The 14,948-nt window shown below is 39.6% G+C and overlaps 1 protein-coding gene across 1 annotated transcript in view; it reads right to left on the bottom strand.

Annotated features, from left to right (window-relative positions):
• Positions 1 to 2,269: 2,269 nt before the first annotated feature.
• The window catches only part of GABRB1 (gamma-aminobutyric acid type A receptor subunit beta1), a gene marked incomplete at both ends in the record, with an annotated part of 422,118 nt that continues 409,439 nt past the window's right edge, over positions 2,270 to 14,948 (bottom strand). Inside the window, one exon of the mRNA XM_080697393.1 lies at positions 2,270 to 2,614. Within this exon, the coding sequence (XP_080553519.1) occupies positions 2,270 to 2,614 (345 nt within the window). The remainder of the gene's footprint in view (positions 2,615 to 14,948) is intronic.

A 14,948-nucleotide genomic window follows, 5' to 3' on the forward strand; every position in this document is an offset into this window, starting at 1 on the left:
GGATTCCTGGAAACTCTTCTACCTCTGGGCTACACTCCCAGACCTATTTTATATTTTATTTGGGAAAAGGGTCTCTTAAGTCAGAGAGGCTGGCTTTGAACCAGTGCAATCCTTCTGTCTCCGCTTCCCAAGCGCGGGGATTACAAGTGTGCTTCACCATGCCCGGCATAATTCTTATTCTTTATTTTGAAACAGGGTCTCACTAAGTTGCGCAGAGCCTCGCTAAGTAGTTGATGCTTGCCGTGAACCTTTGACCCTCTTGTCTCAGCCTCCCAAGTACTGGAATTACAAGTGTGAACCACCACGCCTGGCTAAAGAGAAGTTTTTAATAGATTTACTTATGTCTACTATCTTCAGACACATCTTTTCATTTATATGAGAGTTTCCTAAAAGAATATATTTATAACTCTCTCTTCCTTGAGCTTATCAGCAGAAATTCAGCATTTTCTTTCAATTATGACTGTAGTTTCTGGTAGCTCACACTAGTCTGCACACAGATTTTCCCCACAGCTTCAGAGACAAAGCCAAGCCATCAGATGAGTCAATCATCTGTGTTTTTACTTCAACTATCTTCTTTCTTATTTATGGATCAGTTAACAAATTGTCTCTATCACTGGTTGGTCCATTTAGTGTCTCATTCAACCTTAAAAATGAACATATAGAATTTTAGATACTCAACAGAAAAAAAAAACCACGAAATTTTAATGACATAATATGTGAAGAATCTCAACTGTAGCTGGTTGCCCATGTTGAATTGTGTGGAACATTACTGAAGGCCATGGGGACCATGAACCAGAGTAATTCATGAGCAGAGATAAGGCAGAGCAGGAATGAGCGTGGTGGTTAATGAGTGTAGACAAGGTCTGCACTTCAGGGGCTGGTATACATACTTAAAGGCTCAGTGCTTTTGTCCTCGTCACTTTTGTCTGTGGATTTGCTACTTTAAAGATTTTCTTAAGATGGGAACATGACTTTGACGGAGAATGTCACCAACATGGTATGCACTTCCTGGATCATTCCTTCCATAGTTTGGAATACAGAGCTTGGAGAACAGAGCCATAGTGCCAGCAGAGACCTCGAGGCTAGCTCATCACCATTAGATACTGCTCCCTGGAAGGCTAAGAAGTATATACTATTTGATTTAAGATTTGGCAATTCAGATAACTGCCCAGGCACCCTATTCACAGCACATAAGTCTTGCCTTCCTCCTGGAGAGGGCAATGTTTTCTCAAGGCAAAACGTTGCTCCCAGACCTCTTCTTCAATGCCCTCATCATCCTCACTCCACTGACTCTTTCCTTTGCCCTCTCCGGAGCAGGAACTATGGAAATGTGATGGCACAGCTTCCTGGCACAACATCAGGGATTCCAGGCTAATGAAGTGCATTCAGGGCTGTTCATTGGAAATGTTAAGAAAAATGGCCATTGCTACCCACACTCTTTATTCTCAAGTAGAAAAGAAAAATGTTCTCAATGGCTATCAGTTTAACCAGCCTGGATCCTAAAGTTCATTGAAAAGTTGCCTGGATGTCTGAAAGAAAAGCATTTCTAAGGATGTACAGCCTAACCACAAGGTGGAGATGGCTGGTGGAGTTGGCACTGCCTCGACCAGCCCTTGCTAATTCTTCCCTTTTCTCCCATGGAGCCGAGGAGACTTTCTATGGGGACTTGGGGCACTTAAGAATGAAGTCGAGCCTTCATTTATTTTCTGGCTTCTCTTTTTTTTTTCCTCCCTCTTCCTGGAAATCTGTAACTTGACAATGGCTTTGAATTTTTTTCTTCTGAGATCCTAGAAATTGTTGTGTATTTTGTTTGTTCTTTTGCATTTGGCAGCATGAGATTGTTACAGTTTACCAGGAAGCAGTGCAGGTGGACAGCGAGGTCTTCTTTTAATTTTTATTTAAAAAATAAATTAAGAAAATCTAGGGCAACTAGGAAAGACTGCTAAAGATCTATCTAACTCCTCTCTTTGTGTGTGTGGGTTTTTTTGTTTTTTTTGTAAACATGACAATTGATAGAACTCTTAAAGAGCGATAACCTGGACCATGGTTGATTGGGAAAAAAAAAATAGTTGCTTCTTTTTTTGTCGTAGGTTTGTTTTTTTGAAGTAAACATGGTGCAGTAATAAAATTGATATGCAAGACCTAAAACCCAATGGATGGCTAAATCTCTTACCTCAAAAAACAGCAGTATCGCTGTTGGGGACCTGTGGGGTTACAAAACAAGAGAAGAAGAAGGAAAGTCGTCTAAATGGAACCATGAGGACAGATCTTAGTGTACGTAGTAAAGCCAATACACGACATTAAAAAGAGAAAAGGTGATGGGGAAGAACATTCGGGACCACTTGTCTATGGAATTCACGTCCGTCAGGTCTGGGATTTTGACTTTGAGCTGGGAGGCGCGCCTGCGGATGTGCCCCTTGCTGGGCGCCCCGTGCCGGTCCAGCGCACGCCCGTAGCCCTCCCGGCTGCTCAGGGGCTTGCGGTACTGGATGCTGGCGCTGTCGTACGAGTACATGGTAGCCTTGGGGTCGCTCACGCCGGTGAGCACTTCGGAGCCGCTGGTCTCGTTCATGACTTCAAAGGTGCTGAGGAGGATGTTGCCGTGGGCGTCCACCTGAGGGCAGAAAAGGTAGGCTCAGGAACCACTGGCAGGACGCACGCAAACCTGCTACTGATGATAGTCGTCATTGTTGACACACATCGGACTCTGTGTCCCTCCTGGACCTAGAGATCTATCTGTCTTATCTATCTAGCCAGCCAACCATCTCTATGTATGAGTCATCCTCCACTTATATGTATTAATCATCTATTTTGCTAGCTATCGAGCCTTGAGGGTGCACGCATGTGGCATTTCTAATCATTATAAAGATGGTACCTGGAAACATTCAAAGCTAGAAGCAAATAAAAATAAAAACTCATGATGCACCTTCACAATAATTAATATCTTGCTCAGCCTTCAGTCCGTTTCTATTCATGCATACTTACAAACACAGAAGTAGACATATATTTTGCTTTGTAAACCTGCTTTTGTCGGTTATTAATGTAGCCTGATCATTTCTGTGGAAATATCTCCATAGATACACTACTGTGACATTTATTAATAACTTACATGCATAAACTATAATAATTGAATTACACTATTAGTAGTTGTTTGGATTTGTTTTACTTTTATAGTTTTATGAGCAAGTCTGGAAGGAACATCTTTTTGTCAAATTGTTGTGCATATACATACTTATGTCCTAAGGCTAAATTGCTAGAAATAGGATTAATGGGTCAAAGGCTATGCCTGGTTATGGTTTTATTTTTGTTCCTTCACCATTGTTCTCTGTTGCTTTCTGCTATTCCAGTGATACCTAACCCAGCTTTTCTGGTTATCTCCTATGCTGTGCTCCTGCATACACTTTTGGAACTCCAGGATACGTGAACGTATTTTGGTCTCCACATTACACATACAGGACGTGGAGATACATTATGGTCAAACTGAGTTATCCGGAAGGCACGTAGCTCATGCAGGCACATGGATTTGAAGTACTTCAATCCAGGGGGAATTAACTTGTAGAAAAGGCTCAGATTCATCACTCAGGCTACTTATGGTCTCAGAATCTGAGAGTTAAAGCAGACCTTATTGGATTTACCAAGTAAGGAAGGAAAGGTGATTTGGAAATTTTTCACCTGTTGGGCCAAGGTATAATTAGCATTCCTGTTATTAGCAGGAATGATGAGTTTAGTATGTAAGGGGTTAAAAATATTTTCTATTTTGGCTAAATGTGTGACATACATGGGACATCCTGGTGGTGTTGGCCAGTTAGTAATTATAAATATAGTGGCATCTGAAATGGTTTCAGGACTGAAACCCTCATAAGTAAAGAAAGGCATGGAGTTAGTGAAAGAGACATTGATAAACTAGAGAGAGGAGCAGAATAAGAGAATGCAGTGATGGGAATGACGGGGAGTTCAAGGACACAGGAGGGCAGCCAAAGAGAGAGAGTAGTCAAGAGTGTTTCAGAAAGAACGGTGGACTGAACTTGTAGAAAAGGCTAATCGACTGACTAATACGGCCACTTGTGGTCTTAGAGTAAGAGCTGAAGCTGAACCTCGGTGGCCAGGATGAAGGACTGCATTGGTGGTAAGGAGGTATGGGCCGTTTTTATGGATCCCCTCTTTTTCAAAAGATGGTGTTTGAAAGCAAGAAAAGAGATAAGTACTAGTTCACACATATCAGAATAGGTTGTCAAGTGAACTGGAGAAGATTTAGTTGACAGGGGAAAGAAGGGTTGGTAGAGGCAGATTTCATAGGAATGAAGAAGCCAGAGATGTGGAAGTGGAATAAATGCCTTCAGAACGGAGGTCTGGGAAGGAGGACATTCATGAGTAGTAGGAACATCAGAGCTTATGTTTCCTTGAGACTCGGTAATGGTGAAGGCCTTTGGAGAAGGGGAGCTAGATGCAGTCTATGGCTTAGTGTGTGTGTGTGTGTGTGTGTGTGTGTGTGTGTGTGTGTGCGCGCACGTGCATGGGTGTACATATTGTGTAAGCCTATAGTTGAACAAGTACACATGAAGGTTTATGTTACCAAGGATGACAGGGTTGAAGTGACAAGGGGCAAATTGTTGAATTCACTGAGCAGGGAAAAGAACTTTACAAGAGGAAGAGTAGGATACTGTTGAATAGTCAAGAAAAACCATAAATTATGGAATTCTGTCTTTAGAAATAATTATATTCTTAAAAATACATAACTAAAAGCCGGGCATGGTGGCGCATACTTGTAATTCCCACGCTTGGGAGGCTGAGACAGGAGGATCGCGCAGGTTTGAAGCCAGCCTCAGCTACTTAGTGAGGCTCTCAGCAACTTAGGGAGACCCTGTTTCCAAATAAAGTATAAAATAGGTCTGGGAGTGTAGCCCAGAGGTAGAAAGCCCCTGGGTTCCACCCCCAGTACCACAAAAATGTAAAATAAAATACATAACTAAAGTATAAAAATTGGAGTGATAATGAAGAGTTTTTAACCAAATGCTAAATGGTACAGTACATATTATGGAAAGGGATTCATATAAGAGACATCATGGAGTTCATAGGATGTTCCATGGGAGGATGGGAATGGTATGGAGTCTTAAAGGATGGGTGGATGGCATAACAAAGGATGCAAAGCTGACTGTGGTGTTCTCATCCCGGTTTTGCTATTAACTGCTGAGCAGTGAGCTCAGATGAATCTAGATCTCAGTATTCTCATGTATAAATAGGAAGTTTATCCTATGTAACCTCCAGAATTTATTTCTAATCCTTGGCAGTCTTTGATTATGGAGAACATTTCAGGCAGGGAATATAATATTTGAAAAAAAAACAAAAACAAAACATAGAATGGAATCTCTTTATCTGTACTGCATGCGTCATTAAGTAGCATTATTAATAATCTATCCCAATAATCTGGTTGCTAAAATTCAGAATCAGCCAGTGAACCATGCTAATGTTTCATATTAAGCAGCAGTTATGGCAAACAAGGTACATTAAGACACTTTGGTCAACATTATTGCAGATTCAAATGCATCTAAAGATTGCATGAGGGTCATTAGTTGTGCAAATCCGTCAAAGTATTCCCTATCATTGAGCTATAAATCATAGCTTTAAGTGGTCCAACTTATAAGACAATAAATCCAGTTGTGCAACCACATCTAAAAGTTCATTTCATTGCTTTAGAGTTAAGTCAACATTATCATGTTTTTTAAAAGGCAAACTTAAGAAGAGCTATATAGAAATTCCTTTCTACTTGTGGTCGCTTTCCTACCCAGTCTGTGTTTGATGGCATACTTGCACGTTTCTTCTGAAGTTTGACATTTTAGTTCTATCTTCTAACTTTTTCCTGCTGGCAAAGCAAATACATGGTAGCCATATGACTCCTGACTCAGCAAGTTTCTAGTTGACTGTACACTAAATCCCTGTCCCTTGGAGAGGAGTGGCTTTCCCTTCACCTTAACCATATGGGACACTTTATTAGGCTTTTCAAAAATACTATACATAAGGAAAATGGCTATTGTTTTTTCATATCTTCAGAAGCAGTAAGGGGCCATCTTGTGCCTTACTCTATCTGTAGTGGTCCAAGGCTACCAAGTTAGTGAGGAAATATCAACATCTGAGTGGAGACATTGAAAAAATATAAAAAAATAAAAAAATAAAGAATAAAAATAGGGCTGGGGGTGTAGTTCAGAGGTAGAATGCCTCTGGGTTCCATCCCAAGTACCAAAAAAAAATACATGTATCATTTAAAAGATTAAAGACATTTTCATTGTATAAAAAATAAAAGAAAAGAAAAATTTCAAGCCCTGACATTTTAAGATATTGAAGTAAATAAATAATAAATGTAATATGTTGGATTTGGAGTAAGATATAGACCGATTTTTTAGGGCATTTTTGGTGTTGAAATATCTGTTCTTTTGCATAATCCTAACCTTCTCCTTATGTTACCATAAAGAAGGGAAATTCCTGCTGCAGTTTCCAAGAGAAAAGTGAAGGCAGGATCGGATCCGGCTTTATCTCTTCTCCCCCCTTCCTGTTGTGCACTAATCTATCTGATGAGTACTTTTGAAGAAGGCAGCAGACATGCTTGGCTCAGTATCTTCTGGATTTTTCTCTTGTTAATGATCTGCATGTGGAACCCTGCTATCTTGGTTGTTAAGGACTATACTAGCTCATCAGTTCCAGTTTCTGGGGAGGTAAGTCTGTTTAGCATTGGAAGGGATGACAGCTATTTATTAACTATATTCCTCAAACCAACTGATTGCGTTTTTAAAGTTTAGAGCATCATTGAACCCAAATTTAGTGAAAATGAGCGTTAAGGTTTCAGGAGGACTCATAAGTAAATCTTCTCTCTTCCATTTCAGACAGATGATCCGAATGCATGTTTTAAATGACTGAAAATGGGAAGCGGAGACTGAGCCTTTAGAGCTGCAGCCCCAAGGGCTTGCAAATACTTCACACCCATCTCAACCCTTATTAGACAGGCATACTTTCTTGCTGCAAGAGGTAATTTTTGGTGGAGTATAGATAAACATTTAAAGTGTTATTAGTTCATCCATTTACTTCCTCATTTATTCAGTAAATGTTTATATAGTGCTAGCTATGCCTTAGGCACTGTTACAGATGCTGATGAAAAAAATCAGCCTCTCATATTCAATAGAACATTATGTTCCTCTTTTAGAAATTCCAAGATATCTATGAATAAAACCCCTCAGGTTGTACTCTCCTGTACAAACTCTGAGACCCTTTCTCATCTTGCGTTGATTATACACGGTTCACTGAACAAATACTGTGACTTCTTTCAAATGCCGATCAACAGGGTTCCCTCTAGCAGCTTTTTTGCAGTTCCATCTCTCGTGACCATGAGATCCATCTTACTTGCTGGGCCTTTTATTTTTTTTCAGAAGGCCAGAACACTGGCCCTGGGGTTGGATGACCAGAGGCTAATCCTGGGACCCGGAGGGGCTCACATGGAAAAGGAAGCCTGAGATAAATGATTTAAGATTGGGAGGGATAACCAGTTTTTAGCTGGTGAATGCCGTCCTTCTTGTCTGTAGTACAGTGCTTATAAACCACACTGCTTGTTTTCAAGTCTGAGGACACAATAATCCTAGGAAGTTACTGAATAAAGCAGACAAGGTTCTTGAACTGTCAGAGCTTATATTCTTACGGGGACAAAAACAATACCCTTTCTTTTCCCAAATTAAATATTTTTAAGGAAAATCAGGTGTAATGACAAAACAAAACAGCTCTGGATGTACTTTCAAGTGCTATAGTATGCATGACCCTATCTGAATTACATTATGATGTGAGACTACACTGCACCAATATAAATATATATGTGTACAAACCCAAGCAGCTTAAGGGATGATTATGTGTGTGTGTGTGTGTGTGTGTGTGTGTGTGTGTGTGTATAGATAGTAGAAAGATAGATATATAAGGACTCTAAAATTATTAGCCAGAATGATCTTACCACACCATACTTATATGAACACACACACACACACACACACACACACACACACACACATATTCTCTGCCTCACTAACTTGATAATTTTGTGCAAGCTTTTTTATATTACACTCATGTCATGCTCATATTTCATTATAACAAATGGGAAATTCAAATTAATTCACATTTCCTCAAATTCTTTTGAAACAGCCTATAAGATGGCTTTGCCTGGATATTTAAAGACATTTCAATCTCAAAAAGGTCAGAGCAACACTATTTTTGTTTTGTTTTGATACTAGTGATTGAATCCAGGGTGCAATCTACCTCTGAGCTATATCTTTAGTTCTTTTTATTTTTTAATTTTGAAATAGGATCTTGCTAAGTTGCTGAGGATCTTACTAAATTGCTGAGGCTGGCCTTGAATCTGTGACCCTCCTGTCTCAGCCTCCCATGTACTGTGATTACAGATGAGCACCACCATGTCCATCTCAGAGCAGCACTCTTGATTTTCCCTCTACTCAAGGAATTATTCTCTGGGAATGTCCCATTAGAATGTTGCTCCAGGAGAGCAGAGGCTGTCTTGTTTGAGCTGAAAACAATGCTTGGCATGTGGGAATATCTACTGTGAATGAATAAATGAGTAAATAATAGTACAGAAGTGAAAGGGCATGATTATTAATTTTATGTATCAACTTGCCTAGGCTATGGTCTCTAGTTGTTTGGCCAAACACTAGTCTTAACGTTGCTGCGAAGGTGATTAATAGACGTGACTGACATTTGTTATCAGATCCCCAGAGTAAAGGAGGTTGAGCTTGATGATATGAGTGGGCCTCAAGCCATCAGCCAACAGTCTTAAGAGCAAAAGCTGAAGATTCTTGAAGAAAAAGAAATTCTGCCTTAAAATACAATGAAGAAAACCTGCCTGAGGTTCCTGCATGACCTACATACAGATTTTGGACTTGGAAATGCAACATGAGCTCAGCTGAGTTTCCAACCTGCAGCCTGTCCTACAGATTCCAGATTTGTCAGCTCTAAAAATTGCAGGAGATAATTCCTTAAAATAAATCTCTTTTTATATGCATATTGCTTCTATTTAAACTGGTTCTGTTTCTCTGGAGAACCCTGACAGATAAAAAGGGTATAGCAAAAATCACGGGGGTGGTTATCAAATGACTGAAGTCCAGAAAACCATGCTATGATGGCCGTGTTTCTTCCCTCAACAGAAACCCCAATCTTTCTTTCTCTTTCTCTCTACCCTCAACACTTCCAGAGTGCCTTTGGCTGTAAAAAAAAAAAAATCACCACGCACTGCATTGAATTGTTTTGTATATTTTCAATGTATAAATATAGCAAAACTCATTTCAGTGTAATTGAAATAAAATATAATCTTGTTTTCGGTGGCAGTTTTAAAGCCCCATTGAAGAATATCTCCAGGCTCAATCTGCGTTGTAAAGAGTAAGTTATTTCCTTTGTGCTAGCCAGTTGAAACAGATTCATATTGATGGAGTGCTTCTGAAGTACAGAAGCCAAAGGATATGGTGCTATCTGCAGAGTGAGCGGAAGCACTGTCCTCAAGAAGCCTACAGTCTACCTAATGAAGCTGGCTCGTGAGAATGGCTGTTTTCCCCTTTAGAGCAGAGAGAGAGAACCTTAATTGCAATAGCTTCATCTTCCCCTGCCTCTCAAAGAATGTCCTTCAGCTATCAGTCATCTGCTCTCATCATGGCTGACAAACTGATCTCTTGGCCTGAAATCCTGAAAACTTTTTGGGGGTGGGAGGTTGTGGAGGAGGCAGAGGGAAGGGGAGTTGGGAGGCTCTGCTCATGATTTGCCCATTTCTTGGCATGTCCTGACAATTGATGTCAGAAGTGAGAAAACAGAGAAGGAAAAACATACAGATAAAAATGAAACCACTGGCAATTTTCTAGAATACTGTTCAGGTGGATAAAGTTTTCCTGGATCCCTGTCTTTCCTAAATTTCTCCTGTGTGTTGGCAAGTCCAAAATGGCTCCACTTTCAAGTATATCCTGACTCTGACCACTTTTCTTCACCATCGCCTCTTGCCTCATAATTGATATTCCTCGTTCCAGGAATGTGGCCCGGTGGTCTTTACTCTGCATAGAAGCTGGAATGATCCCTTAAAAGTGCATAACAGATGATTTTTCCTCTGCTCAAATCTTCTAGCTACTGCATGGGTCATAGAGTAAAATTCAACTTTCTCATCCTAATCCACAAATAACATGTGAGTCAGGCAAGAACATTCCATGCTCAGCAGGTAGGTAAAGATGACCTGGCCAGCTTCTCATCGTTTCTTCACTCTAATTTTCTTCACTCATGGAACTAGTACACATTCATCAATTACCTCAACTGGAATATAAGCTCCAGGAGATCAGGGGCTCATCCGTAAAGTCTCCGTGTTCTTCCAAAGCAGAGTATACATACTCGTATGGAGGGACTCTGTAAATGTCTGCAGAATGAGAAACTCTGAAACCCAGACTTTTGAGCCATCTGTCTGAGCTCTGTTTGAGCTTCAGTGGCCAACAACGTGTGGGTGGTTAGAATCCCTAGGACTTCTAGGGTGATGCTTCTTAGACCTTAGTCTACATGTGAATCAGTTGGAAAGCTTGTTCAAAATTGAGGTTTGAGTTCCTTTCATTCTAGATTAAGGTCCTGCCACTCTGCATATTACACGAGCATCCCAAGAATTTTGTTGACCTGTCTGACCCCATTTTACCTTCCTTTGACAACACTACCCTGATATTCCACTGAGAAATGTGGTTGAGTTGGGCTTGATTGCACTTTCTAAGCTGCAGGGGCATGCACATGGCCCGGACCTGAGCATTTAGTGACATCTATCTTCCTGGTTGGAAGGATTAGCTTTTTTTTTTTTTTTAAGAAAATAGTTTTCAATGAATGTATACTACTTTTATACTTTATTTTATTTTTTATTTTTATGTGGATTATATTGAAAATGGCATACATTCAGACTGTGCTTGATGCCCTCCTTCCCCCACTTCTCCTCCCCCCCAACCAACAATGAGTGTCCACGTTAACCATGGTACATTCATACTTTTACACATATTCAGATGTAGCTCCTACATTAATCAAATTCAGCCTTCTTCCTCTTCTACCCTTCCTTTCTAGCTTTGCTGAGGGTTTTCCCTCCATAATTTGGAATCCCTCTGGTATCCCTACTACTACCTGGTTTGAGCATATTAGAGAAAACATATGTCCCTTCTCTTTCTGTGCTTGGCTGATCTCACTTAACATAATGTTCTCCAGGTCTTTCCATCTTCTTGCCAATGACATGATTTTGTTCTTTATTGCTGAGTAGAACTCCACTATGTGTATTTCCCATAATTTTGCAATCCAATCATCTGTTGATGGAGACCTAGGTTGGTTCCATACTTTGGCTATTATCAATTGTGCTGCTATGAACAAGGGTATGCATATGTTACTGTATTTCTCTGATTTCAACCCCTTTGGAAAGATACCCAGCTGGATACCTAGCTAGATCATATGGTGGATCCATTGCGAGTTTTCTAAGGAATCTCCACACTGACCTCCATAGTGGCTGAACTAATTTGCACTCCCACCAATAGTGTAAAAGAGTTCCTATTTCCTCACATCCTTGCAGCATTTGTTGGTATTTGATTTTTTATGCGTGCCACTTTGATTGGGGTTAGATGGACTCTCAGCGTAGTTTTGATTTGCATCTCCCTGATGGCTAATGACGTTGAACATCTTTTCATGTTTTTTTTTTTTTTTTTTTTTTTTTGGCACGGGGTTCCTGGAAGCCCTTCTACCTTCAGGCTGCACTCCCAGATCTATTTTATTTTTGGAAACAGGGTCTCTTAAGTCAGTGAAGCTGGCTTTGAACCTGCGCAATCCTCCTGTCTCTGCCTCCCAAGCGCGGGGATTACAAGCGTGCGCCACCACACCCGGCTCTTCATGTATCTATTGGTCATTTGTATCTCTTCTTTTGTGAAGTGTCTATTCAATTTAGTTGCCCATTTCTTGATTGGGTTATTTGTTTTACTAGGGTAGAGTCTTTTGAGCTCTTTTTATATTCTGGATATTACCCCTCTATCAGAGTGGTGGCTGGTAAATATTTTTTATACTTTAAAAATAATATTTTGCAGTACTGAGGATAGAACCCAGGGGCATTCTACCTCCGAGCTACACCCCCAGTCCTATTTTTTATTCTTTATTTTGAAACAGGGCCTAGCTAAGTAGCTGAGGCTGGCTGTGAACTGCGATCCTCCTGTCTCAGTCTCCCGAATGCTGGGATTACAAACGTGAGTCACCATGCCTGGCCAAAAAAGTATATTGTAATTACACATCATAGTGAGGTTCGATGTGATATGTACATAGCCCTTGGAATAATTGACTTCCTCATAAAAATATGACCCAAATTGGTACAAAACACTCAATCTTAGAACTTTGCTATTTGAAACTATTAGCTATAAGAAAGTACTTTTGTGTTAGGATTGTAGAGCTTGACACTATGAACTTATTTCTACTTCTGACATTAGTTGTCAGAGGAGGTCTACTGAAAATAAAGCCAATATAAGAGAGAACAGAATTAAGAGAAGAGGGATGATTTTTTATTACATTGTTTAAACTACTGAATGTAGTCTTACATAAAATTAGAACCATGCCTCAACCTTTCAGTTGTGGGCTTGAATAAATGCCTGCTCTGTTTTCTCTGGCCAGTTAAATTTCTATCTCATTCATCAAAGTAATCTTAGCTGTTTGGGTAGAGAATAAATGGATAACAGAAGAGACCGAGAAGAATGGGAGAGAGGGAGGGACAGAAAGGGTAGAAGAGAAATTCTTGGAAAGGGAAATTAAACCATTGAAGACTCTGAAGATAAGGTAAGATTAAACCAAGGACAGAGAACAAAAATGAACCAACTCTGGTTTAGACAGGAGTTTGAGGGTTAAAGAAAATTATGAAGTATAAGCGCAGGGTGTCAGAGATTCTAGATTTTTTTCAGAATTCACGATGTTAAATCAGAATGGCCATGGCTTCATCGAGGACAGGGTATTTCAGTTGTCCTGAAGGCAGGGCTGTGAGATAGAGATGGAGACTAACAAGGCTAACAGGTATGGAGCTGTTTCAAAGTGGACTTAAGGATGTAGACATTCACCTTTACAGTCCCCATCTTTACATACATTATGTATTCAAAACTCATTATAATCCACAGCTGACTTATGTTTGGAAAGTTGTCGGATTGTGTTGAATGGCTCTGCACAGAGAACAGGAATGGGAGTGAAGAGTACCAATATCTGATTCTGGAAGGAGAAATTCTATTTCCTGATGGTTGGAGTTGCACCTGCACATTTGATGTGAATCTCTGGCAGACTCTCCCTAGTGTCCTCATGACTTAGAATGACTTTGAGTAGTCTCTGGTCACAGACTCCTCCCTGCATCCATTTCATTTATTTGCGGATGGCAGGCACTGTAGCTGATATATATATCTAAAATAGTTTCAGGTTAGTATAAAAGTATCCCAGAGGTGGCTTACTTGAAGTCTTGTTGTGCTGTGAATCTATCTTTCACAACTCTAAATACCATCCTTAGTTTCAAATGATGCCTGAGGGGTTCATGAATCTATGCTCTTTATCACCTTGGAGATTAAAACTCTCCTAATGTCTGGATTCAGCATCTGTACTCATATAAAAAATAGCTTCAGTGCAGCTGGCAGAGATATAAATCAATACAAAGCTCATACTTCTGAAGCTCCAGTACAGATGCCCCTTGACCTGACTGCCAAGCTGAGGCTATCAAAAGTAATGTGTAATAATGAACAATGATCCAGGATACCAAGGCAGGACATAAGGATTCCTCAAATGAAAATCAACTGGGACCAGAAATAATATGTCATTTACATTTTTACAAGCATCTAAAATAAAAGAGGATGATCATCCAACCATCATATTAAAGAGATAATACAATGTTTTCTACTAGTGTTTTTAAATTTAACCATAGAGTACCCTACAGTCTCCATTATTAATTTAACTGCTAGAGATAATACACTGAACAGATGAAATTTGTTATTGAAACATTCTTTCTCTGAGCCCCTTATCTTCTGAGATGGGAATAGAGAAGTTGAGATTTGCAAAACTTGAGCAGCTTCAGGGATGATTATATGTTGCATGAGATGGTAACACTTCATCCTTCATATTCCGTGTAAATATGAAGATGTTAATAAGCTCTTGGCTATAACATGCCTTTAAATATTATATGAAATTCTATCTGACAGAGACTCAGAAAGAATAGCAGAGGTTGATATTAAATAAGCTTAAAATTAAAAATCAGAGTGACAGGATAGTAAGATAGTCCGGGGCAGAAAACTTCTTATGAATAAATAACAACATCTTGTGTGGTCTCTAAAACTAATCTTCAATGAAGAAGGCTGAAAGTTTATTCATATGTTTGACAAGTAATTTTTTGGTATTAGCCATGTTCTAACCACCAAGGAAAGAACAGTAAAAATAGTAGAAAAGTACATTGGTGCATATACTAGAGAAGCTTGAATCTAGTAAGAGACATGAATGGTAAAAAAATTATTACTCAAATCAATATATTATGGAAGTTCTAGGATAGAACTTCCATAGTCCCATAGTACAGGCTCTCATCAGAACAATAAAATATAAATGGAGAGTGGGGGTATCAGCTAAGGCACTCCCAAAGTAGCAGAATTCAGGGTAAGAACTGGTGTCACTGAGAACTTGAGAGAAGCCGAATATGACATTTTGCACATCTTTTCTTCTGTTGTATACAATGTGAAATAATTCATCAAATGAAATGTTCAATTCTGTGCTTTACATTGGTTCTTTATTATAGTTTCAATTATTTTCTGAAACTCACCTTTTTATGTATAACTATGTAAATCTTTCCCTACAAGTTTTTGTTCATTTTAGTTGTTTTTTTGTTTTCTTTTGTTTTGTTTTGGTGGTACTGGGGTTCCTGGAAGCCC

Source organism: Muscardinus avellanarius (assembly GCF_963383645.1).
Source record: "Muscardinus avellanarius genome assembly, chromosome: 6".
In the NCBI taxonomy this organism is placed as follows: Eukaryota; Metazoa; Chordata; class Mammalia; order Rodentia; family Gliridae; genus Muscardinus; species Muscardinus avellanarius.